This window comes from Chionomys nivalis, chromosome 8, assembly GCF_950005125.1.
Source record: "Chionomys nivalis chromosome 8, mChiNiv1.1, whole genome shotgun sequence".
Lineage (NCBI taxonomy): Eukaryota > Metazoa > Chordata > Mammalia > Rodentia > Cricetidae > Chionomys > Chionomys nivalis.
Window position 1 is genome coordinate 82,269,605 of NC_080093.1, and position 15,377 is coordinate 82,284,981.

At 44.0% G+C, this 15,377-nt stretch overlaps 1 protein-coding gene across 1 annotated transcript; it reads right to left on the reverse strand.

Annotated features, from left to right (window-relative positions):
- Positions 1-11,614: 11,614 nt before the first annotated feature.
- On the reverse strand, positions 11,615-13,904 carry Calcb (calcitonin related polypeptide beta). Its single transcript, XM_057778743.1, has 3 exons — positions 13,816-13,904; positions 13,420-13,560; positions 11,615-11,768 (listed from the first exon to the last, which is right to left on the reverse strand). The coding sequence occupies exons 1-3, from the start codon at positions 13,902-13,904 to the stop codon at positions 11,615-11,617; spliced, it is 384 nt and encodes a 127-aa protein (XP_057634726.1).
- Positions 13,905-15,377: the final 1,473 nt, after the last annotated feature.

Here is a 15,377-nt window from a genome sequence, read left to right on the forward strand (position 1 = left end):
AGACAGCATTGCTTATTGCTACATGACCCATTTCTCCAGCCAGTAGGGTCTGAAAACAACTCGTATCTTTTTCAGAGTCTGTGTGTGCCGGGAATTGGGGGAAGGTCTGTCTGGGTGACAGTCGCTCTGGGTCTGTCTTGAGGCTGCAGTCATCAGACATGACTCTAGAGGATCTGTGTAGCTTCATTGTACACACCGTGAGGAACCTCAGCTCCTAGCTATGTGGACCTCTGATAGGATGCTTGTGTATTCTCCCAAGGCAAACTAGTAAGCAAAGTAAGACAGGAAGAAAGACACCGCAATCCCTTACTTCTTCTACCTGGATGTCACATATCACTTCCTCTACCACATTCTACCTGTTAGAAGCAAATTACTAAGCAGAATTCACACCATGGTTTATCAGAAACTTTTGAGGTCTGACCTCTAAAGTTTCCTCTTGGGATTCAAAAGAAAGATGCCACAATAACAAATAAACTAAAATCTGATGGTTAAGAAATCTATTCACAACATAGTCTTTCTACCATGTCTCTTTATTGTTCTTTCTTCCTTGTTCTCTATTCTAATTCTTCTATCTGAACTGTCTATAATTTTTTAGCTCTAATTCTCTGCCTCAAGTCTGATTCCGATTCCAATTCTCTGTTACATTCTTTTTCTTCTTCATTTTCCTATCTCTGCTCATTTCTGAGACGCTTCTGCTCCAACTTCTGTTCCCGTTTCTTCCTCTCGTTGTTCTTACCCAGCCATAAAGGCCCACAATATCTTGCAGGTATAGGTAACCAAGCAATCTATGTAAATAGACAAGGTAAGTTTATGGCCCTTGGTACATTAGCATTTTTGTCAAATGTTAGCAAGCTCTAAAGGCCTTTTGGATGGCAAGTTTACATCTTTGCTCTAAGCTGTTGAAACAAAAAAGATACTCAAACCTCTAAGTACTCAGGTCTGTGGGGCTTGATGCCTGTCAGAGGCTCCCGTGGAGGTTTGTCTTCCTCCAGGATGTGGGGAGATGGTTAATTATTATTCCTGAGAGTAAGACATAAGCAGTAAATCTCTTGAACTAAAATCATCGGTAAACTGAGGTGGAAGATGATGTGAGGAGTTAGGAATCTTTCAATGCAAGGTTGTTTTTAGGTCATCCCTCTCCTAATCTGTAAGTGAGGTAAAACCCGGACATGTTTATTTTTTTCTATCTATTTAAGAAGATATAAAACCAAAGCTTTGGGCATGGAGTAATTCTATGTCCTTGGATATCTGGGAATGTCTCAAATGGAATACTTTTGCCTGGACCCTAAAATGCCTGCCAATAAAGACAATTGCAGGAAGGCAGATCTCTACGTTTACATAGGAGAGAGTAAAAGACTTGGTAGCGGGAAACTTTCTCCACATAGCTAGGGAATTGTAATCAGTAAACCCCCAAAGCATAAAGAAGACAGTACTCAGTAAATGATCAAACAGTGCTGAACTGTGGGAATTAATTCCCAAATTTGTAACAGAAGGGAGTAAGCTATAGCAAAATATATGTATATATATATATACACATATATACATATATATGTATGTATATATATACACATATATACATATATATGTATGTATATATATATATACAGAAAAAAACCAATCACTATATTCATAAAGCAATAATTCCAACATGCCTTGTATCCTGGCCTAATCCTCCAACAAAGCCCTTGACTCTGATCTGATGGGTTGACCTTGTGAAATGAGGCTGGTTTAATTGCTGAATAATGTTGCGACTTGCAGCAAAAGAAGGGAACTTTTGATATCATGCTTTAAAGAAAATTTTAAAGTTCAAATTTTAAAAAATTGTGGACATGTTTTAAACTGCCACAAAGATAGAATGTGTTATCAACTCTCACCATTCCAGTTCAGCATTATGGTACATGTTCCAGGCTATGTAGTAGGTTAAGAAAAAGAAATGAGACGTGAACTCTATCCCCTGCTCCACCACTTCCAAAGGTATCGCCATCCTTGATTTCAAGCTGTATTACAGAGCTATAGTAATAAAAACCAAATGGTATTGGTATAAAAACAGACATATTTATCAATGGAATCTAACCAAGGATCCAGACCTAAATCCACACACCTGAATTGTAATTTTATAAAATCCATAAATACACAATGGGGGAAAAAAAAGTATCATCAACAAATGGTGTTGGTCTATCTGAATGCTGGCATGTAGAAGAATATCAACAGATTCATATCTATTATTGTGCACAAAAGTCAAGTCCAAGAGGATCAAAGATGTCAGCATAAAGCCAGACAGACTGAACTTAACATAGGAGAAAGTAGGGAATAGCCTTGAATGAATTGGCACGGGAGATAACTTCGCAGAGTACCAATAGCACAAGCACTAAAATCAACAATTAGTCAATGGGACTGTGACTGACTTGCAGGGGCCAGCCTCCAGTCAGCTCCCAGGGTATGTAAATAAATCCACAAATTCAACAAGGGCTAGACTTTTCTCTCTGAGGGGTAAATAAGGAAATACACACTTTCTGCTGGTAACCTAAGAAAACAGGAACAAGCACACGCTTTCCTGATGGTAACCTTCTCTTTACCTTCAACTTAAATAATCACTCTTTCTTGACAATGTCTCTCCACAGTTAGATCTCTTTACATGAAGCTACATATCTCTTTTTGCATATATACATCTCTCTCCAGCACAGTTACATATCTCTATAGTCTGCTACATCTCTTTTTTTGCATAGCTCCACATCTCTCCTCCACACCCATTTTTCTCTCTACCCTGCCACGTTCCTTCACACACTACTATGTCATTTGCTCATTCACCCCATATAACTACGTCTCTTTCTTTCTTACATCCCTCACATTTCTCTCACACCCCTTCTACGTCTCTCTTGCACAGTTCTCTCGCTATACCCTCTGCTACATCTCCCTTTCAACACACGCATCTGCTCTCACACCCACACTCACTCTCTCACACTTCTCTCCCTCCACGGCCACTTTCTTCATACCTCTGCACAGCCCCCCTCTCTACACTGCCTCTGCTCCTCTCACAGATAAACTCTGGACAAGTTTCCAGGGCCTGACCCATTCTCATATCACAGGAGAGATCACATAGTTTTTCTCAGGCTAAGAGTGTCACATTGACTCATGCACGTAGCTGTAAATTGGTGAGGGTTCCCAGATAGTAACCAATTGGCCGAACCTTAATCCTGAGACTGGGAGTACGTGCAAAATGTCAACTGCTACAGGAAGCTTTGTCCACTAAGGTTCCTTCTATCTTGACCTTGAACCAGGAAACACGTAGAAAAATGATCGCATGTATTTGTCTCTAAGGGCAAACGGATATTCATCTCCAGGGGCATTTGTTCTGGAGTCTAAAGTTAGCTGTCTGTGTAAAGGCTGCCTTCGTGACTAAGAATCCTCTGTCAGTCTGAGTAATGTAAAATATCCTAGTAATGTTTCTATTTAACAGAATTATACAATTAAGAAGAAATCATCTTCCTGACCATCCACAGCTATATGTGTGCCCAAAAGATGAAATGTTCTCACAAGATAAACACACAAGCAGTGGGAATACAGCAAAAGCTGCTATTAGGAAAGGAATGTAGTTCTTAGGGAAGGAATGAAGTGGTTCATGAAAGAAATTACAAGCAGGAACAGCTAGTCATTTACACTCAGTAACCCTACGGCTTTGGCAAGTGGGGCGCCCTAACTGGAATTATGTTTGGTGGGTTGACTTGCTAAATACTAGTTGTCACCTGCTGTATCCCCATGTATACCCCCATGGCCCTCTGCATGAAAAGTTTCTGTAAGGAAAAGGGCACCATTAATAGGACAAAACAGCAGCCTACAGAATGGGAAAAGATTTTCTCAAGCTCCACATCTGACAAAGAGTTAATGTCCAAAATATATAAAGAACTCAAGAAAATAGACATCAACAAACCAATTAAATTCAATTAAAAATGGGGTTCAGATCTAAAGAGTGAATTCTCAACCAAGGAATCTGAACTGACTGAGAAACACTCAAAGAAATGTTCAATATCCTTATCCATCGGGAAAATGCAAGTCAAAACTACTTTCAGATTCTATTTTACACCTGTCCGAATGACTTAGATTAAAACCACAAGTGACAGTTCCTGCTGGTGAGGATATGGAATGGGGGGGGGGGGGCAGTGTTCCTCCATTGCTGATGGGAGTGCAAACTTGCAGAAAATTGGGAATCTATCTACCTCAAGACCCAGCCATACCACTCTTGGGCATATACCCAAAGGATGCTCCATACTACCACAAGGATACTTGCTCAGCTGTGTTTATAATGGCTCTGTTTTTAGTAGTCACAAACAACTTATCCCTCAACAGAAGACTAGATAAAGAAAGTATAGTACATTTACACTATTACTCAACTATTAAACATAACGACACCATGAAATTTGCAGGCAAATGGATGGAACTAGAAATAATCAGCCTGAGTGAAACAACCCAGACCCAGAGGGCTTAGGGGAGATCTCATGGATCTTCATGGGAAGAGGAAATAGAATAGATTTTGTGAGTGGATTGGTGGTGTGTGGAGATGGAAATAAGAGGGAGCAGACTGGGGGACGGACGGAGAGAGTACTGGGAGAGACAACTGAAATTGGGGGACATTTGGGAGCAATATGCAAACATAGTACAGTGGAAACCCCCTAGAATCTTCCAGAATGACCCTATCAAAGAATTCCAGTACTGGCGGATGTGGGGTATCAACTGGCCATCTTCTATAACAAGGCAAGGTATACCCAGTTGAGGTATTGAGGTTGGCTCCACCAATCCAGCCCCAAAACCTTCGACCTACAATTTGTCTTATCTTCAAGATGTGCTGGGGTAAAAATGGAACAGAACTTGTTTGTAGGAGTGTCCAACCAATGACTGGTCCAACTTGAGGCCCATGTCATGAGAGGGAACCCATACCTGACACTGACCAAAGGCTGGACAGCCCAGAGACCCAGTATAGAACCAAACACAACCAGGGAAAACTTCAATGAAATGATGACTAATAATATCCTGCTATGCTCATAGATTGGTGCCTAGCCCAGTTGTCACCAGAGAGGCATCAGGCAGCAACTGATGGGAACAGATGCAGAGACCCACAGGCAACACTAGGCAGAGTCAGGGGGACCCCACAGAAGATCAAGGGAAAGGACTGCAGCAGCCAGAGGGGCTGAGGACTCTGCAAGAACACAGCCTACAGAACCAACTAAACAGGGCTCTAAGGTGATCCATCACACCGACTGATGTGACAGTCATGGACCCTGTATGGGTCTGAGCTAGGTCCTCTGCACAGATGCTATGATTTTGTAGCTGGGTATTCTTGTGAGACTCCCAACACTGGGAGTGTGTATGTGGTAGTGGGGGTGAGGGGGTGTCACTGACTCTTTGACCTGCTCTGGGAACCCTTTTCCTCCTACTGGGTTGCCTCGTCCAACCTTGATATGATTGCTTGTACCTAGTACTATTGTAACTTGTTGATATTGGTTGATGTCCCTAGGAGACCTGTTTTTTGTTTTGTCTTTGTTTTTTGTTTTTAAGGAAAACAGAGAAGGAGTGGATCTGGGGAGAGGGAAGGCATGGCGGTAGGGGGTATGGGGGTGGGCCTGGGAAGAGTGGAGGGCGGGGAAACTGCATTCTGGGTGTAATGTATGATAGAAGAATAAGAGGAAAATATATAAAAAGAAAATGAGAGGTGAATAAAAAGAGAAATAAAAAAGGAAAGGACAGAGCTGTTCCTAGGTATGGTGGAGGAAAAGGTTTATTGTGGACAGAAGGAGGAGCATGACTGGAGGCTGGGATAACTGGGAGAGTGCAGAGGAAACATAATGGAGCCATGTGGTGGGTGGGGGAGAGGAGGGAGAGCCACACCAATAGGCCAGGAAGGTAAAGAGTAGACAAAAGGACCAGGTAACCAACAGGGTCAGATTATACAGGGAAGGGCAGCTGGGGCGGGGGGAGGAGCTCAACCCAACATGGGGCTGGGTATGCCAGTCAGAAGGAAACTTTAACAGGTAGGGACTGAGGGAAACTGGGTGAACAGAGTGGTCAGTTCCACTTTGTTCTGTTAAGTGGGCGCCTTAGCCTTTTGTCAGGGGTTTGAGACACAACAAGAGGTAGGTTAGTTTTAGAGAAAAACTAAAATAAAAGTGACTTAACTAGCAGAAAACGTGTGTATACAGAATATCCTCAATGAAATGTATCACTTCTTGGCCTTTTGGCTAGGATCAAGTGCAGGAAAAATGGCAACAGAACCTAGTGCAACGTGCACACGTGCTAAGTATTAGAGAAAACGGCAAAGAAACAGTAGCACCTAGAGCAATGCTCACATGAGCCTTGCACAGTCACAGAACTTAGGGTCAGACTTTCACAATGTCTTACAGTAGTGATGAAGGACTGGAAACTTAAAGAAATCTAAGCACCACTTCTTTAACACCAAAAACACAATTACCAATCTAACAAGATCCTCATGCCAGAAACAAAAAGTTATTAATGGAAGAAATCAAAGTCCTAAATCGCTGGAATTCTGAGGTGCTCACGGGTTAGTCGAGGTAAACTTTACTAATAGGCTGTCCCCCCTTACACTGAGCTTCTAATCTAACAGAACTCCCAACCAAATTCTCCCCAGAAGTTTCTTAGAGACCTACAAGTTGACTCCAAAGTGTGTCAGGAAAGAGGAATAATCCAAAATAACCAATATAATCTTGCAGAGTGCTGTGAGTGTGGAATAAACCCATGTGCCCTGACTTACATTCTTGCTTTAATCCTACAGGATAAAGATGATGGTGGCCAAACATCAAGGAGTCCAAACTGGGAATCCAGAGACACACCTTCACAAACCCAACAAGGGACAATGACAGGGGAGAGGTGAAACAGTCGCTGTTGTTAATAAACAACTCCAGAAAAACTGGATATCTACAAGGTAAGAAAATTTCAGCCTCTGCCTCCCATCTTATACTAAAACTAACCCTCAATGCATCACAGAGCTCAATGTAAACCAGAAAAGTGTATGTTTTGTGAGAAACTACAAAGTTATCATGACTTTGAGTTGGGCAAAGAGTTCTTAGATATGAACTAAACTAAAATTCATAAATTTTAAAAATCTTAATAAATTAAACTTCATAAAAATCTTAAAACTTTTCCTCTATGAAACATACTAAAACAATGAAAAAAATAATTTAAAAAACTAGGTGGAAATATTTGAAATTGTGCATCTTACAAAAATCCTTCATCTATAACATATTAAGTACTTTCAAAGCTCAACAACAGTAAAGCAAATCACCAGATAAAACCTTAGTGTTTGAATAGACACTCCAACAAAAATGATAAACAAATGTCAAGGAAGCGCAGGACAAAAAAGCAAAACAAAAAACCCACCTTTAGTGGTTGGTGAAATTCACATTAAACCAATGGTTTTACTTGAAATACAATCTTTTGAAATATCAGGACTTCCATGTGTGGCTGGTGAGACTGCAAAACAGTAGACCATTCGGGATTTCCCTATTAAGCTAAATACATACTCACCAAATGATCTGGCAATCCCCATGTCATGTATTTCCCAAAATAAATCAGTTTATTGTGTTATTTTTCCGTGGCTGCCAAAACAAATTGCCACAAAATCAGTTAGAAAAAAAGAACCACAGCAATTTGTTCTCTTTCAGTTCTAGAGGCCAAAGGTCCAAAAATGTGGATACCGGCAAGGTCTGTGCTCCTTCTAGGGCCTCAGAGGGTGGGTTCTGGACTCTCTCAGCTCCCTTCAGTAGCAGTCCCAGGCTCGTGTGCTTTCCTTCACTTCCTTGATTTGACCCCCTCTGTCTCCCGCTTCATGTCATCTTCTCTGTGTGCCTTCTTTACTTTTAAGAACACATAGGACTTACAACTTTCCTGAACGAACCAAAATAATCTTATTTGGGGATTCTTAACAATACCTGCCAAAACCTTTTTCTAAATAAAAATAGCATTTCATCAGTTCTGATAGTTAGAATACGGGCGTGTCTCTGTAGGACCCTCATTCGTCCATATCATTTATCTTCACTTCAGATTTGCCCGTGGAGGTTTACCTCTACTTACAAGTGTCCAAATCTAGAAACAACCCAAGTGACGTTCATTGGGACATCGTGCATGGAATGGGGTTCATCTCTACAGTGTTTTACACTTCACAACTCAAAAACTAAACAAGTGATATATATCATGACATAGGAAAATCTCGAATGTACTCTGTGAAGGAAAAGAATTCAGACTCAAGACTTCATACTGACTCCATTTACGACTGTTGCAAAATAATTGTTCTTTAAGTATGTTAAGACACATACTTAAAGATGTGTCTCTGCCTAAGGTACCTTCTGATTGGTTTAATAAAGAGCTGAATGGCCAGTAGCTAGGCAGGAGAGAACAGGCAGGACTTCTGAGCAAAGAGCAAAGAACTTGGAATCAATCTGCACAGCATGAGAAAGATCCCAGCAAGATACTGAAGAAGTTGGACATACAGTACAGAGGGGAGGTAACTGAGCCTCGTAGCAGAACACGGATTAATAGAAACAGATTCATTTAAGTTATGAGAGCTAGGTGGGAAAAAGCCTAAGCTAAGACCAAGCTTTCATAATTAATAATAAGTCTCCATGTAATTATTCGTGGGTTGGTGGTCCCTATGAGAAAGTACTAACTACAGGTACCGTTCTGGAGGAGTCAAGCCTTAGAGACGGATCAGCAGAGACTGTGGTTGAGGGAGCAACTGAGTTCAGGAGGATTTGGCGAGGGACATAATTGCTTTATGTCCTCTCTGTGCTGATTCCATGGCTCAAGGATTTGCTCCCAGAACTGCCCACCAAAATGAATGAACTTTTCAATATGTAAATTTAAAATTACATATCTGAAATGAGATCTGAAACGGGACTCTGCCAGGCACATTCCTTCTGCCAGCTAGACCCCTATAGACTCTCTCAACTGAAGTTCCTAAAAGGACACCAGAAGCCAGAACCAAGAAGGATCCTGCTCCTTCCATGTTCCACCTCTGCCTCAGTCAGCGTCACTCACGTACTGACTTACTCTGGCAATGAAGTTGTTTCCAATCCCTAGCTTGGCTTAGTTTTTCTGGATCCCTAGAACATTCTGGATGTACCTCCTCTCCTGCCCACTCATGTGATTTCTGCGTTTGCACTCTAAGGATAGCTTACATCATCCCAGCACTAAGCAAGAGTTACCAGGGTCTGCTAATGTTCCTTCTCAGTGATCTAAGAATCCTTCTCCAAGCTTCTCAGTCCTTCAGCTAGCCCCTAGATGGTAACCTCTGTACTGCATATTTTCTCTGGTCTTTTTGGCACTCTAACACCTATGAATGCCATTGTTATATTAAATATTTCCAGTTATAATGACCAGTGTAATCTGCTTCTTCAACTAGAACTTGACTGATAGACGCCCAAGGTCCTTAATGGGCCCTATGGAATCCAGTATAATAATCAGTCACCCCGTTTGATCTCTGGCCTCATCAGCTTCTTCCACATCGTTTGCTCTAGGTCTGCCTGCCATTTCACAGAAACTGCATGTTAACCCCACCACAGCAATGCAACAAGATATTGTGCATGTAACCTAGCCTCTCTTGCCAATGAGTTGCAGGAGGTAAAGAGATAGAGAGGAACCTCTACATCAGATGGGCCTTAAGGTATGAACCAGAAGCAATACAAAGACTCAGCATCAGCCAAGATTTTATATGTAGATGTACAAACAGCCGGGGGAAATGATCAACTATTACTGCATATGTTAGAGTAAAGAATTAAGAAATGACGAATGTCCTCATTTTCCTTGTTAATAGACCTTGGTTATGTTCAGCTTCTTTCCAATTTGAAAATGCATGGTGAAATCCTTCTAGATATTGCTTATACAGTAATACACTGGGTAGAAGAGGAGACGGACTGTCGATATAGCAACACAACCATTGATTCTTCTTGAAACCAAGTAAAGGGTACAAAGACTTCCTTGTACTATATAAGGACTAGAACATTATATGCTTAAATTTTTTGTGGCTCCACCATATAAGGGCCTATCATGTAAAGCAGGAAGGCCAAAGAATGGTTCACAGATCTGTGGAAAATGTCAAAGACATTGCTAATAACATGAGGCGTGGTAGTTTTTACTGTGTGCTCGGAAAGCCATCACAGGGCTTCCACAGCCTATTAATGCGACTTTGAATCTCTCCTCTCCGGGCCTTTATCTCCTCAAATGTGGGTATCTTTCTATGGCTTGACCATGAAGATTAAGTCAATTAACAGGTATATAACAATTTCTTAGAACACTGAATAATACTAAACACTCAACAATATTATTATTATTATTATTATTATTATTATTACATAGAAAGACAAATTGAAATGGACCACCAGGGACTCAAAACAAATGTATCCAAAATATGCTTTAATCTTGATGAAGTTCACAAATGATACAATTTTGACGTTTCCTTACATAAATGTACAATCATGTTCTGAGACACGAAGGCACAGTATCTCCTCTACCAAGAATCTCCAGAGGCTACAAGAGGCAGTGATTTCACATCTCCCTAAGGGTCAACAGAGCTGCCACCATCAGTTGGGTGACTCTCAGAGAACCTGTGCTAGGGAAGCCAGTGGGAGACGCCATCACATTGACTGACCACAGACTCAGCATAAAATGACCCAAACTAACACAGAATTAACTCATTTATACTCAGTTTCATTCCTCTCAAGTGACAAGGGTGATGTTCTCCGGCAGCTATCAGGATACAGACATACGCAGTGTCTACGGGGCCTTCTCATCAGGTCCTTGTTAATAAAATTAATAGACGTGGTGAGTTCAGCTTCACATAACCTGAGATAAAGAGAAAGAAAAAAGAAAAGAGAAGGAAGAAAAGGCAAAAGGAGAGAGGAGAAGAAGGGAGAGGAGGAAAGAAGAAGGATATGGACATGTTGGTAACCACAGTCATCCCTAACATAGCTAATTTATAATTTAGCAGCTCTTCTGCAAAATAGAATTTATGAATTCTGAATTTGGAGTGTGAGGAGCCTTCTAACACTGTCCCTTATTAATACTGGAAGGGATGTGAGGTGTCCTGGTGATCCTGAAATCTCAGCACTTGGAAGTTGGGGCAGGATGGTCAGGAATTCAAAGCTAGCCTCTATATACTGAGCCGGAAGCCAACATGGGCTGCTCAAAACCTTCTCAAAAACAGAAGAGAAGCCAAATATGCTGGTAGTGGTGTGTAAGCTCATAGCCCTCTGGTCCAAACTGGGGAACACCAACAAGGGTAGAGCCCTGCAGAATCTGGGCTCGTCTGTCAGGCACCGGAACAGGTAAGGTTTGCAGACCCTCCCCTTTCCAGATCCAGACATTTCTCTTCCTTTCTCTCCTCAGCAACAAGGCACTGCTTCCCTGTGATCTCTCCTGCCATTCTGATTTCAAGTTCAAGCTCAGCTTGAGAAGGAAGTCATTATCTCAGGAAGAGGACTAGTACTAGACATAGGGACTCTGAAGGCCATACCCCTGTCAGTGGGTTTCGTGATGTGGGGCTTAGCTCCCAAATCCTTCCTCTCCCAACCCAGAGTACAAAATCACCTTCATTCTGGGGGCTGTTAGCTCCTCAGTCCTGAAGGTCCCTGCGGCGCCGGCCATAGCCTTTGGAACCCACATAGGTGGGCACAAAGTTGTTCTTCACCATACCCCCTGACCTGCTCAGCAAGTCGGCTAGCCGATGGGTCACACAGGTGGCAGTCTTGCAGGCTCTCTTCTGGGCACTGATATTCAGAATGGAAAGAGAAGATAAGTCTTGTCAGTGATAGTTGGGGAGGAGCCTACCCCTTGAGAACCCCATCCCTTCAACAAGCCATTTAACAGTAAGTATTTCTCCTAAGTGCATTTATCAGAGCTGTTCAGGGAAATGACCTGAGAATCTTTACCAGTAACTCTTCCCCAAACCATGACCAAATTTAAAACAACAACAACAACAAAAAAAAAAAAACCACACTTCTTACCTTGCTGAGAACAACATTTCCAGCTTCTCCTCAGACGTGATTATCTGATCCTTAGCATGCTGCTTGTTGCGAATGCTGTATCACAGAGACAGCCCATCAAGCCCTGTGCCAGCTTGCCTGATGCTAAAACTGTTTCTTAGTCCCTGGCCACTCACAAGCTTCAGAAGCTGACCAAAGCAATGATCATTATAACTCTGATTTTTCCAAAAAAAAAAAAAGTGAGATGGAACGGTTGTGCTTATTTCAGCATTCAGAAGCAGAAAATGAATAGCTATCTAAATGCCCTAGAAGGTTCCCTCACTCTCTTACCTCAGATACGGTCTAGGACTTCTGTCCTCTTCCTTCCCACCCCGACTCACTGAGGTTCTCATTCACGCAGGAAGCTGCTCTTGCCAGCTTCAGAACAACAGAGAGGAATGCACACGCAGCAAGTTCAAAAGCAGGAGCAAGAGAGGAAACCAGGAAGGACATGGAAGAGCTTGCTCGCACCCTGGACACTTCAGGCCCTCTGCAAGCGACCAGCTGTGTTCTTTTCTTGCCCATGTTTCAAGACCAAAGTCCACACCAGAGAAGGTAGGAAAGTCATTCAGCTCCTCTACCTACAGGCCAAGAACTCCTGTGTTTAGATTCCCATACCACCAGGGCCTGATTCCACCGGCATTCATCAGGTTAAACCAAACAGGGAGACTAGATGCTGGGGCAGAGGGTGGGTGGAGGTCAGCTCACACAGACTCCATGGGGGAAGGCTTGGGGGTGCAGTGGGCCAGGACAGTGTGGGGAAGGGCGGAGGAAAAGGATGACTTTTTCTGGCATCCATGTGCTGTTCAGTCTCTCATGCTCGACAGGGAGTTTGGATGCAGGTCAGCATGCTTTTTCTTGGGTGCTGGAGCCAGGCCATGGTTGGTCTGTCTCCAGGCTTGGGGCCACACAGGCAGCTGACCCTGTAACAACGTGCACACCTCTACAGATGCCCTGGACCTACCTCAGACACTGTTTGACCTGTCGCAGACCCCTCGAACCCTTACAATTCCCCCTTGCAAATGTGAAACGAAGCCTTCTTGCCATTATGAAAAAAGCTGCCGAAACCTCCTGGCATTCTAAGTCTACCCTCTGATGTCACACTTACCTGTCCCTACTCCAGCCTGTGCAGCTGTGCATCCCCGTGGACGCAAGTCCAACTCCCACAGTAAGCGATCCTGCATCTCCTCATTTCCTTTCCCAAGAGTTTCAGGAGAAAACAAAATTTTAATGTGTCTAACCAGTATGAGTCCCTCTGGTGGCACTAGGAACCTCGGACTTCCATGGAGGCTGGGAACAATTAACTTAGTTCCTGGAACTGCTGGCCAGTGTCTCTGTACCTCTCTGGAATAGGTCTTCCTGAATATATGGGGGCCAGGTTGAGGAGGAGCCTTACCTGGAGTCGACAGTCTCCTGCTCCTTCTGCTCCAGCTTCCTGGCCTTCATCTGCTCGTAGTCCTGCACCAGTGCAGCCACCAGGAGGCGCTTTTCCTGGTCGCTGAGGGTAGCCAGGTCTAAGCTGCTCTCCAAGGTTGGCCTGTGGAGATGAGCAAAACTAGCATAGATTCTCATTCCCTGCCTTTCTCCTCCCCAAATAAGCAGCCGAGTTTCCTGGTCCCTGCTTCCTCCCTAGGTGCTTAGTGTTCAGGTCCTGAGGTCAGTCAGTGCCCACATGAGGGCGCTGATTTCCCAAAAACAAGGGGGGGGGGAGGACTACAGAACCACGGAGTTGACAGTTCCCGGGGGCAACACGAGGGGAGTCAGACTGCCCTCCTGATTCAAGCTAACTTACTTCAAAGGTGCTGCCTGGAGGCTGCTGGCCAGGCACAGGATCCACAGGCTGCTTAGAGCCAGAAAGGGGAGGAACTTTCCAAAGACCATGATGTCTCTGTAAAAAAGAGAAGAATGGTACACTGCACCAGGACTGTCGACCCAGGGTCTAGTCCTGCCCCTGACACAAGTGCCCTGCTAACAACTTTGCCTTCATCTCCCCCACCACTGTTCTTTTGTTTACCAGAGGGATGTTGAGGATCTCAAAAGATACAGTGTGAGTGGCTTGAGAGAGCAGAAATGGCTGGTGGAGGGTGGGTGTGGTTTGCAGTCTCTCTTCTATTAGGAGGAGCTATAGGCTCTCATTGGCCCCAGCTTGCAGCAGCACCCACATACCAAAGCCCTTTTGCTCTCATCTTTGAAGAAAGCAAGAACCACCCAGGGCTCCCTGAAGCAGATTTGCCGGACCTCTGCTTTGGATTTCCTACGGGCTGAAAATTTTAGAACCACCTTTTCTGAGCAGTTGCCCTGGGGAGGCTGGAAAGGTATCTTGGAAAGAAGAACTAATCTCTCTCCAATCTGCAGAGTCGGGAGAATTTTTTGAGTCCCAATTAAACTGTCTCCAAACCGCAGAAGAGCTGTTCGGCACCTGGTGCTCCACGGTGCACCCCAGCTGCTTGCTGGGGACTGCCAACATCTGAGGAAAGATCGGTACTCCCTAGACCTAGATCCAAGAACCTCCCATCCCCAAATTGGATAGGGTGCGGTAAGACCACCTGCTCCCAAGGAGGAGCCACAGTCATGCTTAGGTGGGGTCGCCCAGCTTTCAGGGTACTCCCACGGGTGTGCTCTAGAATTCCACTCACTCTAGTTAAGAGAAAATGCCACGACCGCACTTTCTGACTGATCCCCGGATGCAGGAAGGCAGAAATGGATGTGGAATAAATAATCTAGCCAGCAAAGGGAGCCAAGCTGGTTGTGGTGGCGTGCGCCTGTAATCTGCATCCTCGGGATGGATCGCAGGGCGTTCGAGATCAACCAGAGCAATAGTAAGGTCCAGATCAGCCTGAATTACTGCGGTGTGAAACATTGCATCAAAAAGAACAACAACAAAGTAGACAAACGGATGGAGAGTGAGCTGAAAGAGTTGAAAAGTTAGTTCCTCACCTGGTAGCTCGAGTGTTGCCACAGCGGGAGCGAAGTGTCCCCTGGAGAAGAGCACACCGGGCTGCACACGCCTTGTCCCCCAGAGCCCTGGTCTCTTATTCTCTGGTCTTGAGGGTGGGGTAGGAGTGGGGGGGTCCGCACTAGATCTCTCCGCCAATCAGAGATCTGACCGAGCTTCCGTGGCGTCATAGCTGGAGTTTACCTATAGCCCTGCAGCAAGAAGGAAGCAGTCCACTCTGCCTTTGCCTTGAGGTCACTGCTGAGGAACTGGGTTGGGGGTGGGGTAAGGAGACTTGGGAGAGGGTGGATTCGTCCAGAATGTGTAAGCAAATCGGAGAGAGCTCGGCGTCACGACCTCTTTAACGCCTGAACTCGAGCCTACAACCTTCTGTTCACCTTTCCAATGGGGCCTGAACC